This window comes from Syngnathoides biaculeatus, chromosome 10, assembly GCF_019802595.1.
Source record: "Syngnathoides biaculeatus isolate LvHL_M chromosome 10, ASM1980259v1, whole genome shotgun sequence".
NCBI lineage: Eukaryota > Metazoa > Chordata > Actinopteri > Syngnathiformes > Syngnathidae > Syngnathoides > Syngnathoides biaculeatus.
Genome location: NC_084649.1, coordinates 4,807,760 through 4,827,893, shown reverse-complemented (window position 1 = coordinate 4,827,893; position 20,134 = coordinate 4,807,760). Strand labels below are relative to the sequence as shown.

At 40.5% G+C, this 20,134-nt stretch overlaps 2 protein-coding genes and 1 pseudogene across 2 annotated transcripts; 2 read left to right on the top strand and 1 right to left on the bottom strand.

Annotated features, from left to right (window-relative positions):
- Window positions 1–756: 756 nt before the first annotated feature.
- On the bottom strand, window positions 757–4,177 carry snai1a (snail family zinc finger 1a). Its single transcript, XM_061832302.1, has 3 exons — window positions 3,891–4,177; window positions 2,914–3,414; window positions 757–2,355 (listed from the first exon to the last, which is right to left on the bottom strand). Exons 1-3 carry the CDS (start codon window positions 3,964–3,966, stop codon window positions 2,171–2,173), a joined length of 762 nt encoding a protein of 253 aa, XP_061688286.1. The 5' UTR covers window positions 3,967–4,177; the 3' UTR covers window positions 757–2,170.
- Window positions 4,178–8,040: 3,863 nt separating this feature from the next.
- Window positions 8,041–11,204, top strand: LOC133507303 (glutathione hydrolase 7-like; annotated as a pseudogene).
- A 3,441-nt stretch (window positions 11,205–14,645) lies between these two features.
- cyldb (cylindromatosis (turban tumor syndrome), b) lies at window positions 14,646–19,818 on the top strand. The gene is made up of 14 exons (XM_061832441.1): window positions 14,646–14,781; window positions 14,882–15,358; window positions 15,670–15,799; window positions 16,503–16,747; window positions 16,830–16,998; window positions 17,374–17,506; window positions 17,633–17,737; window positions 17,961–18,040; window positions 18,129–18,195; window positions 18,267–18,399; window positions 18,489–18,597; window positions 18,682–18,800; window positions 18,884–19,088; window positions 19,328–19,818. Exons 2-14 carry the CDS (start codon window positions 14,921–14,923, stop codon window positions 19,531–19,533), a joined length of 2,139 nt encoding a protein of 712 aa, XP_061688425.1. The 5' UTR covers window positions 14,646–14,781; window positions 14,882–14,920; the 3' UTR covers window positions 19,534–19,818.
- The last annotated feature ends 316 nt before the right edge of the window (window positions 19,819–20,134 follow it).

Below are 20,134 nucleotides of genomic sequence, written 5' to 3'. Positions count from 1 at the left end.
GGAGCCATGGGAAGGTGAGCACACACTGACTCACTGTCTAGGAGGACGGCAGGTTCGACTCCCCTCGATGACAAAAGAGTATGAGAACACAGCATATATGCTGCAACCACAACACAGTGCTTGAATTAAGATAAATTTGAGGACTTTGCCAAGCATGCTCAGTCCTGGAATTGATTAAAAACATACGTCATGTTCCTCTAAGGTTCTCTCTGAAAGTGCAGACGACGGAGCTGACTTCACACATCTTTCTTGACACATTTGATGCATCTGCACAATATATAACGATCAAGCACAAGCTTTATAAAGATGACAATGCTCTCTTTGAAACTGACACTATCAAAGAAGTGATCATTTGGCAATACTGGATATGGTTTGCAGGTGTGTAGAATGGAATTGTATTATACTTGAGCTTACCAACTACTGTAATCCTCCTCTTTACCTACACACCAGGTACATAACATTAAAAACACTTCTCAGTCTGTTCAGACTTTGCAGTGCATAATCAACCACATTAGATTCTGGGATCTGTGCAATATTTTACACCCCACATTTTAAGAAAAACAAAAGCTGTAGTTTTCTTGATAAGGGAAGAACAAGACTAACACAAAGCCAAACAACCGCTCCATTAAAAATTCCCCTTTTCCAAAGATGATATTATTCAGTTCTGACACAAGTCATATGTATTGACACTATGGCCAGTGAGCGTAAGCTGCCATGTTTGCACAGTGACAACAGTGAGAAGTAGAAGGCAGGTGGAAACTGACAACAGGTGCATTCATTTTTTCCCCATCCATCATGCAGCATGTTAACCTGTACATCTGCCACAGTGCTTTTGCACAATGTTCAGTTCACTCCACAAGTCCAATATCATGATGCTGAAGTGCCAGTTAATAATTATACAGACCTTGTTTAACCACAACGTATCAACTGTTTTCATTTCCCACTTCGTGGCAGGTGTGACACACCTTGCCTTTGCTGAGTTTCTCACCCAAAAACACCTTTTAATAAACATAAATTACTTTATTGAATGAAAATCAGAGTCATTTTTTGCCATAAACAAAAGAGCGAACACACAAGCAGGGTACAAAATGGAAAACAAAACATCATCTGCACATTGCACTATAAAACATTGCCATACATGTTCAAGAAACTTTGCAATTCATCTTTGTACTGTCATTTAATGGGTTCTCATCACATATTAGGCAACCATGTCTCCATGGTGTAAACTTTAAAAAAATGTTTGGTCCCAGCCTTTTTTTGGTTTGAAACTTTTTGGTTATCAATGATTTGAATACTGCAAACATGAAGTAAAGCCACAAACAGTCATGAGGTAAATAAGAAAAAGACAACAACAACAACAACAAAAAATCCTAGGCACAAATTCAATTCACGTATGGCTTTGACTGGTATTATTAACACTGTGGTAACTTGAGTGCATGGCTTGTGGAGCTTCTGACGTTCCTATCGTTGGAACTCATCAGTTAAAAGGAAGGTTGGGCTGTAGTCAAAATAGAGGCTTAAGATGAGCGTCTTTCTTAGAGAGACAACGTCCTTTGCGGCGACACGCGGCATCTTTTTTAAAGCAAGGGCAAGTGGATGTCACCTGCTCAAGGCCGGCGTAGGTCACTGCTACAGCACCTGTTAGCACCTCGTCTATCTACGCCACAGTACGAGGGACAGCTGTGTGTGTGATGGCTTTTGTCTTTGTGCGTGTGTGCGTGTTTGGAGGCACACTGAGAGGTTTACACCACCCACGCACCCCTACCTCTCAGCAGCTGTGTCTTGGCAGTGATCCTGAGCTATCCGGCACCAGGACGGAGACAGGAAAGAACACCTCTAACCCTGATGACTTCAGTACATATTTGGTCTTTGGAATGCACACAAAGGCAGCAAATGGGCTGAATCAAGTGTGTATCAGCTTGCTTTTGATTTGGTCCAACCACGTCAGTACTTCAAAATAGTATGGAAAAGATCTGCGCGGGATGGCTAACAGGCTGGTAAAATACAGATCCACAATGGGGACTAACTCCTTCCATGTTTGATAAAGCTGCAATTTCATTGTCTTTGCGGACTGAAAGGGTTTGAACAGTCAACTGGGCTTTTGAAGACACCCTGTCCATGGCCATGGGTCCTCCTCCATCCTGATCTTGGAGCGCTGTCCTGCTACATCTCACACCGCGGCAGAGCAACATCCTGAGGAGCTGTGTTTCTGCAGCAGTGACATGCGGCTGAAGGTGCGAGAGCAGACGCTACACTGGTACTTCTTCACCTCAGCGTGAGTCTGCAGATGAGCCCGCAAATTGGAGCGGTCGGCGAAGGCTCGGTTGCAATGGGGGCAGGAGAACGGACGCTCGCCTGCGTCGGAAGCACAAAAACACGGAAACGTTACCATTTTAGTCATGTGGCCCTCAGAGGGAGTAACGCCTTTGGCAGGCATTGCCAGAGACTTTGAATTCACATGAGTGTCCCATTAACACTTCACTTACATAAATGCAGTCACTGTTAGATAAATACTGGAGCAGTCAAAGCCTGAGTGAATTAGCATGATTAAATCATGACCAAATGAGATTAGTATGCTAACCAGTTGCAGCAAGTGCTCTTGGATAAGACCTCTTGATAAAAAATCGTTTTGTCTCCATTGTGTCATCTTCCCCGATAAGACAATTAGCAGGAGAGGCATTGTTGGTGGCACATTAAACACAATAAGTGATCAATGAGCAGAGAGTCTAAAGAAGGATTCCCCGTCTGATTGTGTGTGTTGATCAAGTGTTGAACACATCACAAAGATTGCCATGGATATCCTGAACCTTCAGGTCACAGCACTAACGACACGGAATTGACTCATGACTTCAACTGTAGATTTCAACCTTTGTTTTGTGTCAATAGAACGGTTTCTCAAGATATGGAACTCACCTGTGTGTGTACGGATGTGACCGCGCAGCAGCCATGGCCTGGAGAAAGCCTTCCCGCATGTGGTACACACGCAGGGCAGGGTGTGTGAGCGGATGTGCATCTTTAGAGCCCCGAGGCTGGTGTACTCTTTGGGGCAGTGTTTGCAGAGGAAGGCAGGCCTGCTTGCAGTAACAGGGGCCTCCCTCTCTTCCTCCTCAGGAGGACTGACATGGGCCATCACGCCAGTACATTTCATCCGCTGACGAGGGGCATACGTGTGGACGGGTTCCGGGCTGGGGGGATCTGAAGTACGTCCTTCATCCTCCTCGCCGCTACTGCTGGCACTGCTGCTGAGGCTGGATGGGGAGCTGAGATCCAAAGGGCCTGGGATGGCGGAAGGCTCCGTTTGGGAGGTGGGCAGGTAGAGGGTAGGCAGCACACTGAGATCCCACACCAGACCTGCTGTCAAGCAGGAGGCAGTGGATGAGAGCTCAGCAAGAGGATATTTCTCCAGTGACGTATCTGAGGAAGAGATGGAAGTGCAGATCACACGACAGTATGACCAATAGTCTTCAAATAAATTCACTTAAAATATCAGAAATGATCCAACCCAATGGATTTATCCGTTCATTTAGTCACTTGATCTTCCCAGTGGGACTCTTGTGATCACCCGTTTTACTTTTTGAGGGCATAAAGTTGCAGCCATTACAAGGTTTCATGGGTCGTTTCCTCCCACGTATTCACAAGGGCTTGTAACATGAATGGAGCTCTGTCTGCGCCAGGAAGGGGGGAAAGTGCATCTAACGGGCCACAACTTTATTAACAAGTTACTGGATGTGGAATGAGACCACGTTAAAATGTTAAAAAAAATCTAATACTTGTATTCTCCCCTCGCCATAGTTCCAGCAGCTACACTCGAAGCAGGGGAGACTTTCTCACCAACATGCACAATTATGTAATTTCTGAACTCAAGCACTAATATAGATTTCATCACTCACCATTCTGACATTCCAGTTCACTGTAGTTGGGTTTCTGTTTGGCAAAGTACTTTTTAACCAAGAAAGACCGAGGCATTGTCCTGTTGCGTGTCAAGCGATTGTGCGTAAAAGTATCCGGCGAAGGGTGGGACGCAGTTTGGAACAAACAGAGTAAATAAAATTGTTCTCTCCCAAGTGAGAAATATTGGACAAAAGGGGGGAGGGAATGTATGTTCCTATAGTCCAAAAGTTTGGAGTGTAGTTTGGCAGAGCAGCGAGTCTGCAGCTTTCATGAAGAATGACTAAATGCTGGCCTCTGTTCTGAAATACTGACACAGGCGGTAGGGGTGTGCTCGCCCAAGGGGCCCTCCCCACCTCCCCCCACCAACACCACCACTGCCCTCCTTCTTTCCCTCCTCCTCCTCCTGCTGTTCTGTGCAGGAAAGGGGCTTCATGCATTCATTACTGCGCAAACCAAACATGAAGCTCACATCGTCGCAGACAGGATCCCAAAGTCGTACTGAGTGGCAGACAAGCAAAGGCGAAGAAGCTCTACAAACGACAGATTCATGTCAACTCCCGATAGATTCTCAAAAGATATTTTGGCACACCAGCTATACAAACCACCGCCTAGAACAAGCAAATCCATGCAATCATACACAACCCTCACTTTGGGCATCATTTGTGTATCTTAGTTACAGTGATGGGTCATACTTTTGGTCTCTGGTCCTTCAGTGGGCTTTATCTACCTCTTTTAGTAATATCATGTTACAATTTCAAAACGGTAAATAATATGATAATAATACAAAAGACAGTAAAACAGCACATAATTGCGCCATTGTAAATCATCTAGGACAATTCAGAACGAATATTTATTTTATTTAATAACGATAAAAATATAAACAAAAAATTAACTACTATACTACTTGCACACCAGAGATGAGTATTCAGTACAGTAAATGTATTACAGCAATGTGCGCTGGTCACGAAATTTGTTTTGCTGGTTGAACTTGGTTGGAACAACTTTTTACTTGGACCAGTCAATCTGTGGCGACAAAATGATGACATTGTCGAGGGTTCGCTTTCCACCCCTGTGAGGACAAATGTTCAATCTGATAGGTTCAATGAAAAGTCCCACCACTAATTATAGACGTCAGCCCCACAGGTTCTGAAGCCCCTGAGCAGATTAGAATGAAGTTTCAACTAAATTAGAAAGCCTGAATAAATGAGCAGAAATGCTGAATTCTCACACAGAACAGAAGACTCATTGAATGGTTTAATTAGAATAAAAATGGTATGAATCATGTTGTCACACAGTCACCAGACACACACTTTTGGCATTAAACTGTTTTTGTGAACTTCATATCATGAGCACAAAGGAATTAATGTAGATTGATAGTTTGATTGGTGTCATCAAACAAGTCATACTTTATTACTGTAAAGAAAGAAAGCATTTGACCGTCATATGAAACACTTGTGAAAATGGTGTCGCCTCAAATACTGTAGAATTATTTCACTGAGAGCAAAAGCGCCATCTGACGGACAAAAGCAGAAGTTAACTATTACGTCATTAGAAAGCTGCACCAGGAATTCCCCTAAATGACGTCGCACGTCGGAACAGGCTTCAGATGAACTTTGAAATTTGATAGTTCAAGCAAGTTAATTCTCTTGAGAAATACTGTTATTTTCCTATGGATTTGTGAGCACAAAACACAAGTATACGTTAAAAAAAGGGTTTGATAATCAATGCTAAAAATCGGTTGAAACTTTGTGCATGAGCGATTATCTTGCATACATCATTGCACGTGAGGACACGTGGTGTAATATTTTTGTAAAAAGGTTTTTGGTGATAAAGAAGACTGGAAGTTTAGCTTACATGTCTGCCTCCTAAATGGTACCTGAAATGAAATGTGATTAAAATACACATTTTCTACGATATTTTTTTCATAGATCCAACAGTTTGTTGTGGCCAAGCATAGATTGCGCACTATGGGCGGGGCAGAACTGCGACCTCTCATTGGTGGTCGCTCGTCATAGGCAGAGTCAATTCTCTCATTGGTCGAGAGTTTTTTTTTTTAAATAATCACGCAAAGCGTCAACCCCGCCGTTGCTGGTTTAAGTCTGAAATTCGTACTGCACAGGAATTTAAAAAAAAATAAATAAAATATATATATCTATATATATATAGATATATATATATTTATACATTAATAAATCCTTTGCTGAAACACAAAGAGATGAATTAGAATCATACTTGTTGAATATTGTTAAACAAGAGGTAAATATGTTCATAGATATCTATGTAGACAGACAGTATGGACTGAAACAATTACAGAAGAGACTTGATAGGATATGCTTATTTTTATTGTTGATCAAATATTTTGTTGTTGTTGTTGCTTTGTTTTTGTTTGTTGTGTGTTTGTTTTTAAAAAAATAAGATTAATAGTGTGTGTCGCTAGCATACAGAAAATGTCTCAAACACTCCATTCCTGGATGTATTCGGGTTTTGCTAATATTTCATGAATGTATGTATGAGACAGATGTCCCCATACAATGCATATCTCAGGAAGCTGGGGAAAGACATCATTATTCAAATCGCACTCCATGTTTCATTGGACATCCTAGTCAGTTGATCAATCAATCATTTTGTGGTGGCCAAAGACAAACTTCAATACTTAAATGAGGATTCATTAGGGCGAAGAATGGTGTGAGATCATGTAGACACATGTAAAGTATTTCTTTTACCCTCCTCAGCTAAAGGTAAGTCAGGTGGAAGCAGAAATGCTCAGAAGGCTCATCTGCTTTTTTGGAGGGGAGGAAGATGCTATGGAGGAAGTGAGGTCTGAAGAAGTGGAAGAAGAATGTCTTGAGGTTGATCAAGGTAGGCTGTGCATCCACTGTACAGTTGAATTTAACACTCACACACACACACACACACACACACACACACACATATATATATATATATATATATTTACACACACACACATTTTCTTAGCCGCTTATCCTCATGAGTGTGGCTGTTTGTCTCAATGTGCCCTGCAATTGGCTGGCAACCAGTTCAGGGTGTACCCCGCCTCTGGGATAGGCTTCAGCACTCCCTGCATCCCTTGTGAGGATAAGCGTCTAAGAAAATGAATGAATGGATAATTGACAAAGATTGTTTTTATGGATGCATATGCCGATACAATTATGTCTGTAAAAGATTTACTTGTACTGTATGTATTTGAGTACATACAGCAAAAATGTTCAGTATTAACTGTGCATGTTCTCTATTTAAATCCTCATCGGTTAGAAAATAACTAACTATACTGGCCCACACGTTAACCTGTGAGAATTCATAGACAAGACATAACACATGCAAAGGCAATCAGCAGAGAGTTCTTGAGAGATTGATAATGACTAAGGAAGTTCCAGCTGAACCATAATTTATCTATCAATTAACAATGAATTACAAACATTTTTATTTGTCTGATAGTTCCAAGCCAGGTAAATTCCACTGGGATTAAAAACATCATTATGTGTGTTCTTGCTACTTCTGCTTTGGCAAAACCGGTACTGCTTCAGGTACCTACTTAGTCGTTTTGCTCTTGCCCATTTTTGTTGGTTTATGATCACACCAGCTACTAGTGGAAAACGAGTTTAATGTAGAAAAACGAGCATTCCTAATTTAGGTAAGCAGAGCCAAGCTGCACTGCAATGGTAAAAAGGAGCAAAGGTCCTGACTTCAACACCCACAAACACATTCTAGGATCATATAAAAGAGATTATTCAACATGAATGACCTCTGGATTAATCAGCAAAAAATCCCAAAGAAAAAGTACAACCCAGCATTTTACAATCTTTTGTATAAAACTACATATCCAAATGAGAGTAGTTTAAAATGTCTTTCTATGCTGCTTTCACCAGATGTCAGCAAAGTCTCCAAGAACATACCATTGCACCAAGCGGCCTCCAGATGGACTCGGTTTCTTGACCAGGATGATATCAACTATAACCAACCAAAGCAAAGCTCCACACACACACACTTGAACATTTTTACATTGGGTCTGTCAATTGTGCCATGGCAGTGACTGTTTTATTCATGTTGCAGGATAACCTTGGTGAAAAGCTATTATGTCATCTTAGATTTCAGTTAAATATTGGCACATGTACCTTGTGCCAGGCTGTCATGCTAGTGGCTTGTAAACTCGTTGTCGAGGGTGTGTTGGACCAGGAATACTACACAGCACTTGGCCAAAGAGTCCATCTTGATGATGGATCCAGTGTGGATGTGGCTATCTCTGCCGTGTTTGGATGTGGTGCATCCACCTGTGCTCGGTAATGGTGGGTGAGGTAAATTCACGTTTTTGTTCACGTGTGAATTTTAGCATGTATTCAACCACACATCTTTAACTCGCTCCCCTTTTATACAGAGGAGGGGGTGGTGCTGTTTAATGACATTTGTAGGAATGAAACAAAAGTAATACATTTTAAGGGCATGACATATATTTTAATACATTTTAATACATTTTAACACTAAAAGTGTTCAACAAGAAGATGATGCAAAAAGGTTTGGAACAAAAGGTAAATTGGTAATGCATAAATGAAAAGTGTGTCTCCATTAGCTATTATGAAAATTTGGAATAATGCTTACATATGGTAATAATTTGAAATATCCTCTGTAAACGCAGGTCTGCTGTTGGGAGTGCCTGGAATGCTCAAAGAGTTGTAACAAGCTCACAGAATGTATGGCAGGTAAAAAAAAAAACACATTTACTGCATTCACATTGTGTATAAATATAGATTGGATGCCTATTTTGTAACATCAAATGTTTTCCATTTTACCACAGTTTGTCTTGGAGGAATATGTTCGGCAGAGCTGCTAATGTGGCACAAGTGGGGATTAATGTATCCAAAACTCCCTGTGAGTTACCCTTTTATCTTCATCATGAAGAGTGGTTATTTTTTTTAACAGCTGATGCCATATTAGAAGTAAAAGATGAGCTGTTTATGACCCATTTCAGGAATGTGTTCTTTCCAGAAGGCAGAGCTCAAACTCTGGGTGCAGATTTGAGAATGGCCAATTTAGCCAGTCTTTCAAAGTGACCTCCAAAACTTTTACAATGTATGTACAAATGTATCACAAGAAAGGGAGGAAAAGATGGAGTACCTTAACGATCTGTGCATTCATTTTCTAACTTTTCAGACCTATATTTAAGACATTTTAGACAAAAGTTAACTGCCAGGGAGGAGTCCTAAATAGTGAGGACATAAACGACTACATCAAGAAAGTCGGGCAGTTTTGAAAGGAAAAGTAAAAAAACGAACATATCGTTTGCTACAATTCTTCAGAGTTTCGAATTTGGGTTCCTGCTCCACCATTCCTGCGACAATTGGTGGAGGTTTACTATTGACTCGGAAGTTGATAGAGGGCTCCCAGCTACGTGAGAACAGTACCTCATAGAATCAGACAGTGGTCACACTAAACCACACCGCATACTGTTTATAATGGAAGGTTAGTCTATTTTGGTGAGGCACAATTGTGTTGGTCTTCTAAAATGGTCTTTCTTGACCCTGTAGAGGCTCTGAAAGCAGCTGTCACAATGGCAAGTGGTTTGGGTGACCGTGAATATAACTCGTATGTGACTGAACTGTTCTCTGACGTGCTGAGGTAAAATGTACTAAGCCATCATTATACCCCTTGGACAAAGCGCTTTGAACAGGAATACAGATAGACACAGACAAATTAAGTGTGTGTGTATTTGTGTGCACATGCGCGTGCGTGCTCTGAATGAGAGAGTTTTCTTTCTATATTACTCTACTAAATCTAAAATACCCAATGGAAATGAACGTTATTTGGTGAGGCATCACATGTATTTACATACAATATGGATTTCTTTCGGCTTGTTCCGTTAGGGGTTGCCACAGCGTATCATCTCAGATGAACGCTCGTATTTGTTTGGCACAGTTTTTTTCCCGGATGCCGTTGTGCTTCACGCTTAGTGGATATTAAGTTATTTTAAAGTATTTTAGACAAAGATTAGTTTGATTAGATGAGAATATTTAAAGTACTGTAAATCATTCATACATCAAGAGAAAATACCACCCTCCAATTGAAAATGCCACTTCCACTCGCTGCCAGTTTTAGATTTAATACTCGACATCCGTTATCTATACTGTTTATAAACTCAGGATCACAGCTGAGCTGAAACCTATTCCAGGTGACTTTGGGTGAGAGGTTAGAAGCACCCTGAATTGGTCACCAGCCAATTATAGGGCAGATGGAGACAAACAAACATTCACACGTAAAGAAGATTTAGTCTTCAATTAACCTAACTATATTTTTGGAATGTAGGGGGAGATGCCCGAGTATCAGAAGTAAACCCATGGACGCATAGGGAAAATAGTCAAACTACACATTAATCATACAAGCAAGGAAGACAAAAGGTATCATTTGTGGAGAAGGTAACAATACGAGGTTGATGCAGTCTTGGAGAATTCAATTTAATTTGTAATCTGCTGCATATTGTATCCATCCATCCATTTTCTGAGCCGCTTATCTTCACAAGGGTCGCAGGAGTGCTGGAGCCAATCTCTGCTCTCCTCTTGCAGGAGGCAGGGTACACCCTGAATTGGTTGCCAGCCATTTGCACATATATTACAGTATGTCAAATTTGTGAAAATATCATTAATCATTTAAAGTACACACTCTGTTGTTTCCCCTACACATTGCTCCCAAGAGGCTTATATCAATAATACTTTCAATGGTTCTTACATGAGCAATCATGATGATTGTTGAGTCCAAATGACACACAACTAGAATGCCTTTTACATTGTATCCTGTTGGCAGTGACAACTGCATACAAAATTTATAATTGCCAGTTGAAATGTTGCAGTCAACAGTGAAATCATTAGTAAGTGAGCAAATCTGATTTGTGGTGTTCTTTGTTCTCGTTTTGTCTACTTTTGAAGAAAAGCACCGCCAAAGCACACCTAGCTCTTCACCTTAAGACCACACCCTGCAAAAGGCAGACCTGATGGCTGGGCAAGTAGCAGTCATGGGGCCAGATGACCTCATCATGTCAGTGGCAGGGTAAGCAGACGGTACGCCTTCAGTGATGCACGATAAGATGTTGTTGTGGTATTTGCTTCTGAGAACATTGACATTCTTTCATGTCACAGCCCACAAAATTACTCTCCTGCAGTTCAATAAGAAGACTATTTGGGAGCAGAATCAAAACTCCCTCAGGTATCATTCTTAGCAGCCTCATCTTCGATTAATCCTGGCCAAACAAAGCCAGAAGTCAACAGAAAACCCAGCCAGTGTTGTTGCACACCAAATCCATTGGATAATTATTTTAAAATCTATTTTGTTCTTTCCAATAGAAAAAAACAAATTCATCCTGGTAAAAAAAAATACCTTTGTCAACTTTGACACCCACAGTGGAGTTACCAGTCTGGCACATAGGCGGAACCTACACGGTACTTTGTGTATCAGGCAGATACATTCTGACTATGATTACCAGACAGCATCAACAATGCTGTTTGAGAGGTTTAGCTAATAAATTGGTAATCCACTCCGTAATGCAGAACATTTACCCTGTGTGGTATAGATATGATCACTTTCCCTTATTTATAAAAATGATGACATCTTGCCTTGCATCATGGGACTAGAGGCACACTGTAAATGTACAAAACGTACATTTCACATCACCTGTAACACATCCATATTAGAAAGTTGACCCTTGTAACCATTTAACTTTCATTTCATTGTTATTCTGTATTACTGTCAGCACCTCGGTTTCCAGAAGGGAGGATAGAGCTTGTAAATGCAACTGGCCAGAGTGTAGAAAGGTTGAAAACCTCTGTCCACAGAGTGTTAAACAAAGACATCAAGAAATCAACTGTTCCTCTATTTCTCCAATAAAGTCTATTGACCTCATGCTAATAAAAGACTCTAAAGGATTGTAATATGTTGTTGATTTTAAGGATTGAAATGATTGCTATGCTCTTAAAATGAATAAACTATTCACAAAAAGTTAAGACTGTCTGGCTTTTGGGTGTCAGGAAAAACCTAAAATGCACAAAGCATCCATCCGTTTCATCCATCTATTTTTTGTCCCACATATCCGCAGCCAAACTTAATTTGGGGTTCTCTAAGATTTTTAATATAAATGTTTGACTGTTTGCTTCAGGATTTCTGTATGGTACCTGCTGTTTTCCAACAATGAAGCTAATGATTCATTAGTAGACGATACATTTCTTTGGTGAATCAGAACTATTTAATGCCTTCATCATGCTGTTCAGATTTTGACACCAAACGACAATTAGCAATTCAGCCACATCCCCTCACCATTGCAAGGCATCAGATGTGAAGATGCAAGTGGCCGCTGATATAGACGTCAGGGTCCAGAGAGAGTGGAAGTCGCAGAAACCTAAAGACGTGGATGTCCTTGGAATAAAAAGAAGGGGGGAAATGTAAAGTTTGGCATTCGGTTCTTTGTTCAAGAACAAGTTGTGCAAAAAGTACTGAGACGTTGAACAGTCGAACATGTGCAGTCAAAAGTTTAGTAAAGGTAATTAAGTTCACCTGTAAAGGTTATCATGCATTTTAGTTTTATCATGAAATTTCACCCGAAAGCCAAATATCGATTATTTTAAATTCCTGAAGATGGTCTTTTTAAATACAACACAGGTGATACATTTGAAGCTGTTTTTTCTTTTATTTTCCTTTCCAGTTCAAATGGAACAGCTAAGAAATAGAACCTGCGTGCAAGTGCTCACTAAGGAGCGGCAAGCCAGTTATGTAAACCTGATGTGCAGTCAAGATATTGTTGAACTTGCATACCAGCTGCATCTCAGGGTGCGACATGTCACATGTGCGGTGTCGGAGGAAAAACATGTCACTCAAAGCATGTATTAATTTCTGTAAATATTTCTGTTGACATTTCCGCAACAATAGAGATTTTCAAGTGGCATGAGCTCAATTTTCATTTCAAATATAGATTTTTTTTTGAACAGCAAATTGAACTCATTAACAGGATTCACATATCACAAATGACTTTCAATTACAATATTTCAGTTCATCTTTCACACATCTAACTCATTATGTAACTTTGAAAGATGTCTACTATCCATATTGCAAAGAATGACGTCTAGAATTATTAAATTAATCTAAAATTGTGTTTTCATGTACAAAATCACCTTCCTGCCAGTCTCCCAATGTAGTAGAGATTAGTCAAGTACATTTATCAAACTTCTGCATGGAATCATTACACTTCCTCATATTTCAACTGAAATGTGTACTTTTTCCTCCAATACAATGAGTCAAATATTAGGAAAGACATACAGTACACAGTGAAAATACATCAATGTACTGTCAGTGTTATGACCAGTTAATATATGGTACATCTGTTTTTGTACCTGTGACATTTGACTGAGCTTGATATCATCCAATAAAGTCAGGCCCATTTCTTAAGGGGGTTTCTTGGTGGAGAGCCATTTGTCAAACTTTTCGTCAAGATCCTGAAAAAAAAAAAAAAATCAGTCACACTCAGTTTTTACTGCATTGTCAATCATATAGATGAAGTAGGCCTAAGGTATTGAGTATCAAGCAGATCCATGATTTCTTGGCAAGGAGCTATATATTTGTGTTTTGTCAAAAAGTCATGCATGCTGTGGTCTTCAACAGTTTATGTTGCTATAATGGCAACTTGTGAAAAAACAACAGTACAATATAGTGAAGCATCTCTCCTCCTGACCATTTTATTTCTGCCCACAGCTGGACTTGCACTGTTGGCTTCAATTTCCAAAGGCTGAGACTTTACAGATGAGTTATTGGTAATAGTTCAAAGTAAAACCTGTAACAAACCATTTTCAAACTGGTTTGATGCATCTAGCAGGAGTGAAAAAAATGCCTAAATATTTCAAAAGCAGTACTTCAAACCACAACTGTGGCGAGTTCTTGGCTGCTCTGATTCCAGTTATGTATTGTACATGTTCTTTCTTTTTTTTTCCAGCCTCGTGGTGCCTCGTCAATCTTATCTACCCAAGGGCCTTCCAAATCAGTAGTACGGGCTGTTTCTTTAACCAATAAGATTTCAAGATCATCCTCCCAAGGCGAGGAAGATGGCTCTTGATGATGTCAGCATTTTCTCCTTCTCTATTTGGTAATACGAGTAGTAAGCCAAGTTCAGATTCAGAAAACTATTCATCCCATTTTACTAGCATGTCTGTCGCCGTTCACATTAATAAACCTAATTAGCTACCATTTCTGGGATGATGTATTTTATCTAGGGTTGGCATTGCTCAGTTTGTAGTGTTGGTCATCCACATTTTGTTTGTTTGTTGATTAAGCCCGATATAACTGCAGTCTACCATCAATTTATGCATATTTACAATGGTTTTGCAGGGTTAGAAACTAAATATTGATTCTGAACTGCTCCAGATTTTGCTGGCAAAGTTGCAATAAATTGTGTATTTATGCATTATTTATTGTTTTTGTTATTGCAATATGACGTAGTGGTATTAAGTGGATTAAGTCAATTAAATTCAAATAAGGGGCGCTGATATGAAACACATTTACTTTTCTTTCCATTCATGCAACATTTTGTAATAAAGTGTTTTGGGATGGCTGAGACAAATATTCCCCATTATCTTATCAGAGCTGCAGTCACGCACTGACCAAAAAAAAAAAAAAAACGTGTCACAATGTGCGCAGTTAAGGGCGGAGATGAAGCACTGAGCCAAGTGGGCGCGACCGGTCGCACACGGGTCAACAATAGAACAAGTGAAAAAGGAACGCTCACTCATGCACTCACTTTGTCAGGAGACAGAAGAGTGGAGCCATTTCCTATGAAGCAGAGGAAAAATTATCTGACGTGACAAGTTGTTGGTGAGGGCGGTGTGTCGTCTAAAAGAACCCATCTAGGTGAGTGAATTTATTCATTTATTAGTTTGGTTAGATGTTTCTAGGTTTTTGCAAAAGAAATGAGAACTTGAACATGTTTCCCTGTGGTACATTCAAACAGATTTGTTTTGTAAACACCTGCTGGCCATATTTGGTTTCAATGGAGCCCACTCCCATGGTGTTCAAGGAGAAGTTTTTCATCGTCATACGGGGGAAGTCACGGAAAGGCTTCTCCCGGGGTTGCATCGGTCAGGTGGAGGCGGAGACGCAGCGCGGGGAGCTGGTGGGGCTTCTCTACTCCGGGGGCCCCAATGCAGGGAGCCCCAAGAACGGAGGTGTCGTGCGGAGGGAGGACACGTACACCCTGAGCCGCCACCAAGCCCAGCTTCTTCTCTTCGTCTCTTCGGCCAGCAAACGCTTGAAAGTGCTGTGTAACCCGCAGCTGTTCTCGGCTATCTGTGAGCTGGCTGTGAATGACCTGGTGGTGGTGAAGAACAAGAAGGCTCATCTGCCGGCAATGGTAAAGAACCTCATGCAGATTGGGAGGAAGGAGAACAAAGACGAACTCCAGATGCTGGCGTTTGAAGTGGAATATGTGGTGGGTACCATTTATCATATTCCTTTCGTAAAGAACATTTTAGTAGAACTGCAAATGCCAGTGATGATCATCCTCAAGTGTGTGGAGCCTCAGGCTACAGTAGATAAGTATTGTTACATAACTTGAAGAACTTTAACCACCCAAAAAGATTTAATCTAACCTACTCGATAGACAAGTCACAATCTAACTTGTCAGGCAAAGAAAATACTCAAGAAACCCTGAAATATATGAAATATTTAGTTGAACATATTGACAAACTATGCAGTTAGACTTTGTTCTTGACAAACCGCATTTCTCTGTGTCTCTTCCAGGACCATGATGTGTCTTTACTGTCAAAAAAGCATGCCCCCCTGCCCCTATTTAGTGCTGCAGACATCATCCAGGTGGTCCCATCTCACTCTATCCCTATTGGACTAAACTGGAACACTGGCCAACATGGAGGTATGTATGAGGCCAATCTTGCATCCATTTTCTGTCTGGCTTATCCTCAATAGGTGTGCTGCAGACTATCCCAGCTGACTTTGGGCGAGAGCCAAGGTACACCCTGAACTGGTAGCAAGGCACAAACAAACAAGCAAACATTCACACTTATGGCCAACTTAGAGTTGACAGGTAACCTACCATGCATGTTTTATGGTATCTGGGAGAAAACCGGAATACCCAGAGAAAATCTATGAAAGCACAGCAAGAACACGCAAACTCCACACAGGCGGTACTTGATTCTAATGCTGGTTTGCAGAACTGTGAGGCAGATGTGCTAAACATTCTCCACCACTCTGCTATCAGAGAAAAATCTCAAATCAAACTCTTGCAATTGGCTATCATTCAGTCCTGGGTGTGTACCCCACTTCTTGCCCCAATTCAACTGAGATAGGCTCCAGCACACCCATGACCTTAACAAAGATGAGTGCATTGGAAATGGATGGATAGAAGGATATAAAGTCAAAAGTGCTGCGGTAGAAAAAACAGTCTTTTTGCTAAGGAATGCAGAAGAGTGGAGTCATCAATAGCTTGGTGTGTTTTCAGAACTCTTAACATTTTTCAAACATGCTGTCGACCTCTGTTGTTAGCCAACCAACACCATGTCACAAGATTCAACATACTACAATGGGTTTTTCACCTTGAACCTTCCTCATTCTGACAGGCACAAACAAAAAGGCTATAACGCACATCAACTCCATGACAAATCTTAGATCTCATGGACAAGTGAAAGAAAACCATAAAGAGAAGAGGATAAATCCCAGTCGTAATCACAATGCATCACATGCACCTTTGGAAGTGGGGTCCTTGGTGGAAGTGGTGTCCAACACGGGCATCACAGTATATGGGGTTGTGAGGTGGCTGGGTATCCCTGACGGAAAAACTTCCGAATGGGCTGGGATCGAATTGGTGAGTCTCAAGATGATTGTTTCAAAATTTTCAAGTTATTTTGTAAAGATTTGTAATTGAGTATATCTGTTTTGTGCATCAGGACTACAATGTGAACCATTGCTCCGATGGAACATACGGGGGCCAGCGGTTGTTCAGTTGCAAAAAGGGCAGGGCTTTGTTTGTCCCTGTCACTAAATGCAGCCCCGATAGCAGGTTTGTCTGCTCATCTACAGCAGATGACACCATCAACCAAGTGGAAATTCCTCCAGGTAAATTACTTGATGCAATGGAACAGCAACATTTTTGAAAATTAAACTATAAATAGGACCTTACACCAAAAGCATCATTTGTCGACATCGATCTATCGTTTGTAATTACATTTTAATGAAAGTATTTTTCAGAATACAACGGTAGCCAACTCTGGAGCAATATTTTCATAATTGCGTCCATTGTTGTGAAGTTACTGGTCACTACCCCAAGTCTGATATGCGAATATTTTAGTCTATCAGATGACAGTTTTTCTGTGCAAGATTTAGTACCCCATTTCACATGCAGTGTAAATAGTTTTGAAAGTACAAATTTTATTTTGCTAATGATACTTGATGTATCACTGTCAGAACATTTTTTTTGTATGTGTGGTTTAGTTCCTTCATATGTGGACTCTGAGGACTATGTGGCACCCATTGCTGAATCAGAGGCCATATCTTTGTTAGTAGGAAAAATGAAAGGGATTCAGGGTCACATCAACTCCTGCTATCTGGATGCCACTCTTTTCAGGTAAAACTAGTTCACCACCCATCATAACTGCTGACTATTAAGTGGTGCTGGGTTTTGGTCTTGAACCAGGTTCTAATGACAAATGAGTTAAGTGCATCCAGATATTTTTTTTTCTTCTTCCTTCAGTTTGTTCAGCTCATCTGTGACCCTGGATAATATCTGCCACAAGCTTGCTGACACTGTGCAGCCCATTGCTTCTACACTCAGAAAAATAGTCAATCGTTTACGCAGGTATTATTGCTTTCCTCTACTTGAGAAGATGTCATCTTCCCCCCTGTAATCTCAAATTTAGCTTGCAAAACAAACAATGACATTTCCAAAAACTACAAGTGGTTGAAATTTAGATTTCTTCATGATATAGCGTGTCCTTGCTCGTGGTTTCTTAACTTGCTCTCCATTGTTTTGACTTATGTCACTCACTGATTTCAAATGCTTTTTTTTTTTTTTTTGGCAGACAAGGGTTTGTGCCTGCTGCGAATGTAATGAATTTTCGCAATCAGCTTGGCTGTGACACCTTTCGAACCGTGGAAAAAGGTCCATATTTTACTAAATCATTTTGTACGATTAAGTTTTCTTGTTCAATAACATGGTTGGTAAGTGTCTTTTGACCCTTACATTGCAGACCCAGAGGAATTCATCACACTTCTCTTTCAGACCGTTCTCGGCATTGAGCCATTGCTTAAACTCAGGTATGAATATGAACAGTCCAGACTCTCGTTCATATGGCAGATTTAAGTTACTAAATTAAAGTTTCTACCAGGTCGAGAAATGAAAGTTGTCAGGGGACTTACACGTTCCAGATCTTTCTGGAAAAAGAGCAGATTACGCAGATACCCACAGTTCAACAACTGCTGGACACTTCCTGCCTATCGTGTGATATCAAGTTTGAAGAGGTATGCCAAAGTGGATTCCTTCTAGGGAGGACAAATATGAAATCCATATAACCCTTTTATTCAACTAGCATATTTTACCTGTTCCTTAGATGCCGTCTTGTCTGATAGTTCAAATGCCAAGGTTTGGAAACAAGTATAAAATGTTTTCTCACATCATTCCCTCCATGGAGCTGGACATGACAGACCTCCTGTACAACTGTAAGGAACATCCAGAATAAATCAGAAGAGAAAATATGACATAATTTAAGGCCTTTCTAATATCACGTCTGTGTGTTCTTGCAGCTCCAAGGCAATGTTTCATCTGTGGGCAATTGGCAGAAGATGAGTGTCTCCAGTGTCTGCCAGATCCCAAACTGCATCCAGGGAGAATAAAACAGTACTGCACAACCTGCAACATGCAGGCAAGGCAATTTTGGGGGTTGTAAACAATCGCCTTGCTGTTATACATTGATTCATACTCATTTAGCACCTATTTGTTTTGAAGGTGCACAGACATTTGTCGCGGCAGGGGCATTCCCCACAGCCTCTGTCAGTTCCAGCTGAGGTCGCCACAGCTATCCCTACAGCCCGACACAAGATGCAGTTGTTTGCGGTGCTATGCATTCACACCAGCCACTATGTGTCCTTTGTCAAATCTGGCTCTGACCCACACTCCTGGCTCTTCTTTGACAGCATGGCAGACAGATGGGGTGAGGAGCTTTAGGATTATGTGGGTTTTTTTTTTTTTTAGCTGGACATTAAATATTTCCCCACAAATATTCGTGCAAACGTTGACATGTTTTGGTTTTCAAATGTAATGGTTACTTGTGACTGTTCTGTTCTGATAAAGCAGTCTCAACAAAGACAGATAAGAATGCACTCTGACTTCTTTGTCTCCTCTATCGCTTCTCAATCTGATATCTAATCTCAACACCACTCTTGCTTCCAGGTGATGATCAACGGGGCTTCAACATCCCAGAGATCCGAGCTTGTCCAGAGTTGGGTGACTTTTTGTCCCAGTCTGATGAGGAGCAGGCACGGGCTAACCCCTCGTACGCTCCTGAACTTGTGCGCCGGCTGCTGTGTGACTCCTACATGTTTTTATATCAGAACCCAGCAATGACTTGTTCTAATTCAAATCATCAGGAGCCTTAAATGTATGAAGACAAGGACGCTGTGTTCTGGCAATAGCGCTTTAATAATAACTTTGCACTTTATCAACCAGATTTCATTTTTTTTTTGCATCCAAACAGGAATGACTGGTATTGTTTTCAAATACCAAAAAAATCTAATAATGTTTAGGAGGAAACGCTGTGGTATTTTACTACAATTTTGTTTTACATATTCGGACATCTCAGGAGTACAACATTTATTTTTTTTTATAGTCCTTTTTGTCATAAATTATGGCTATGTATGGGGATATTTCAAATGTAGCATGTAATGTTTTTATGCTTTTGCTTTCTATGCTTTTATGAAATAAATAATCAAATTAATCTTTTGATGAAATGGTGTTATCTAGATTGACAGTGCTGACCTAAAAGGTAATTCCAACATCCTTGACCATTCATCTTTTTTCTCTTGACAAGTGGATTGGAATTAGTACCAATATGGCCACATTGTGTTAACTGTAAACATTTGGACTGTGCATTATTTGAATGTTTGAAAACAAAACAGCTTCACTTTACTCACTCAAAAACAGTTTAAATCTTTTAGGTTGCAATAAGGGAACATTCAAAATGTTTTTTTTTTTTTGGGG

Excerpts from the sequence above, each read along its gene's own strand:
- snai1a (XM_061832302.1), bottom strand. The coding sequence starts at position 3,966 with ATGCCTCGGTCTTTCTTGGTTAAAAAGTACTTTGCCAAACAGAAACCC. Across the intron at positions 3,415-3,890 it reads TGAACTGGAATGTCAGAATG|ATACGTCACTGGAGAAATAT; the intron begins GTGAGTGATGAA and ends TCTCTTCCTCAG. Across the intron at positions 2,356-2,913 it reads TCACATCCGTACACACACAG|GCGAGCGTCCGTTCTCCTGC; the intron begins GTGAGTTCCATA and ends CTTCCGACGCAG.
- cyldb (XM_061832441.1), top strand. The coding sequence starts at position 14,921 with ATGGAGCCCACTCCCATGGTGTTCAAGGAGAAGTTTTTCATCGTCATA. Across the intron at positions 18,196-18,266 it reads GAGCCATTGCTTAAACTCAG|GTCGAGAAATGAAAGTTGTC; the intron begins GTATGAATATGA and ends AGTTTCTACCAG. Across the intron at positions 19,089-19,327 it reads CAGCATGGCAGACAGATGGG|GTGATGATCAACGGGGCTTC; the intron begins GTGAGGAGCTTT and ends TCTTGCTTCCAG.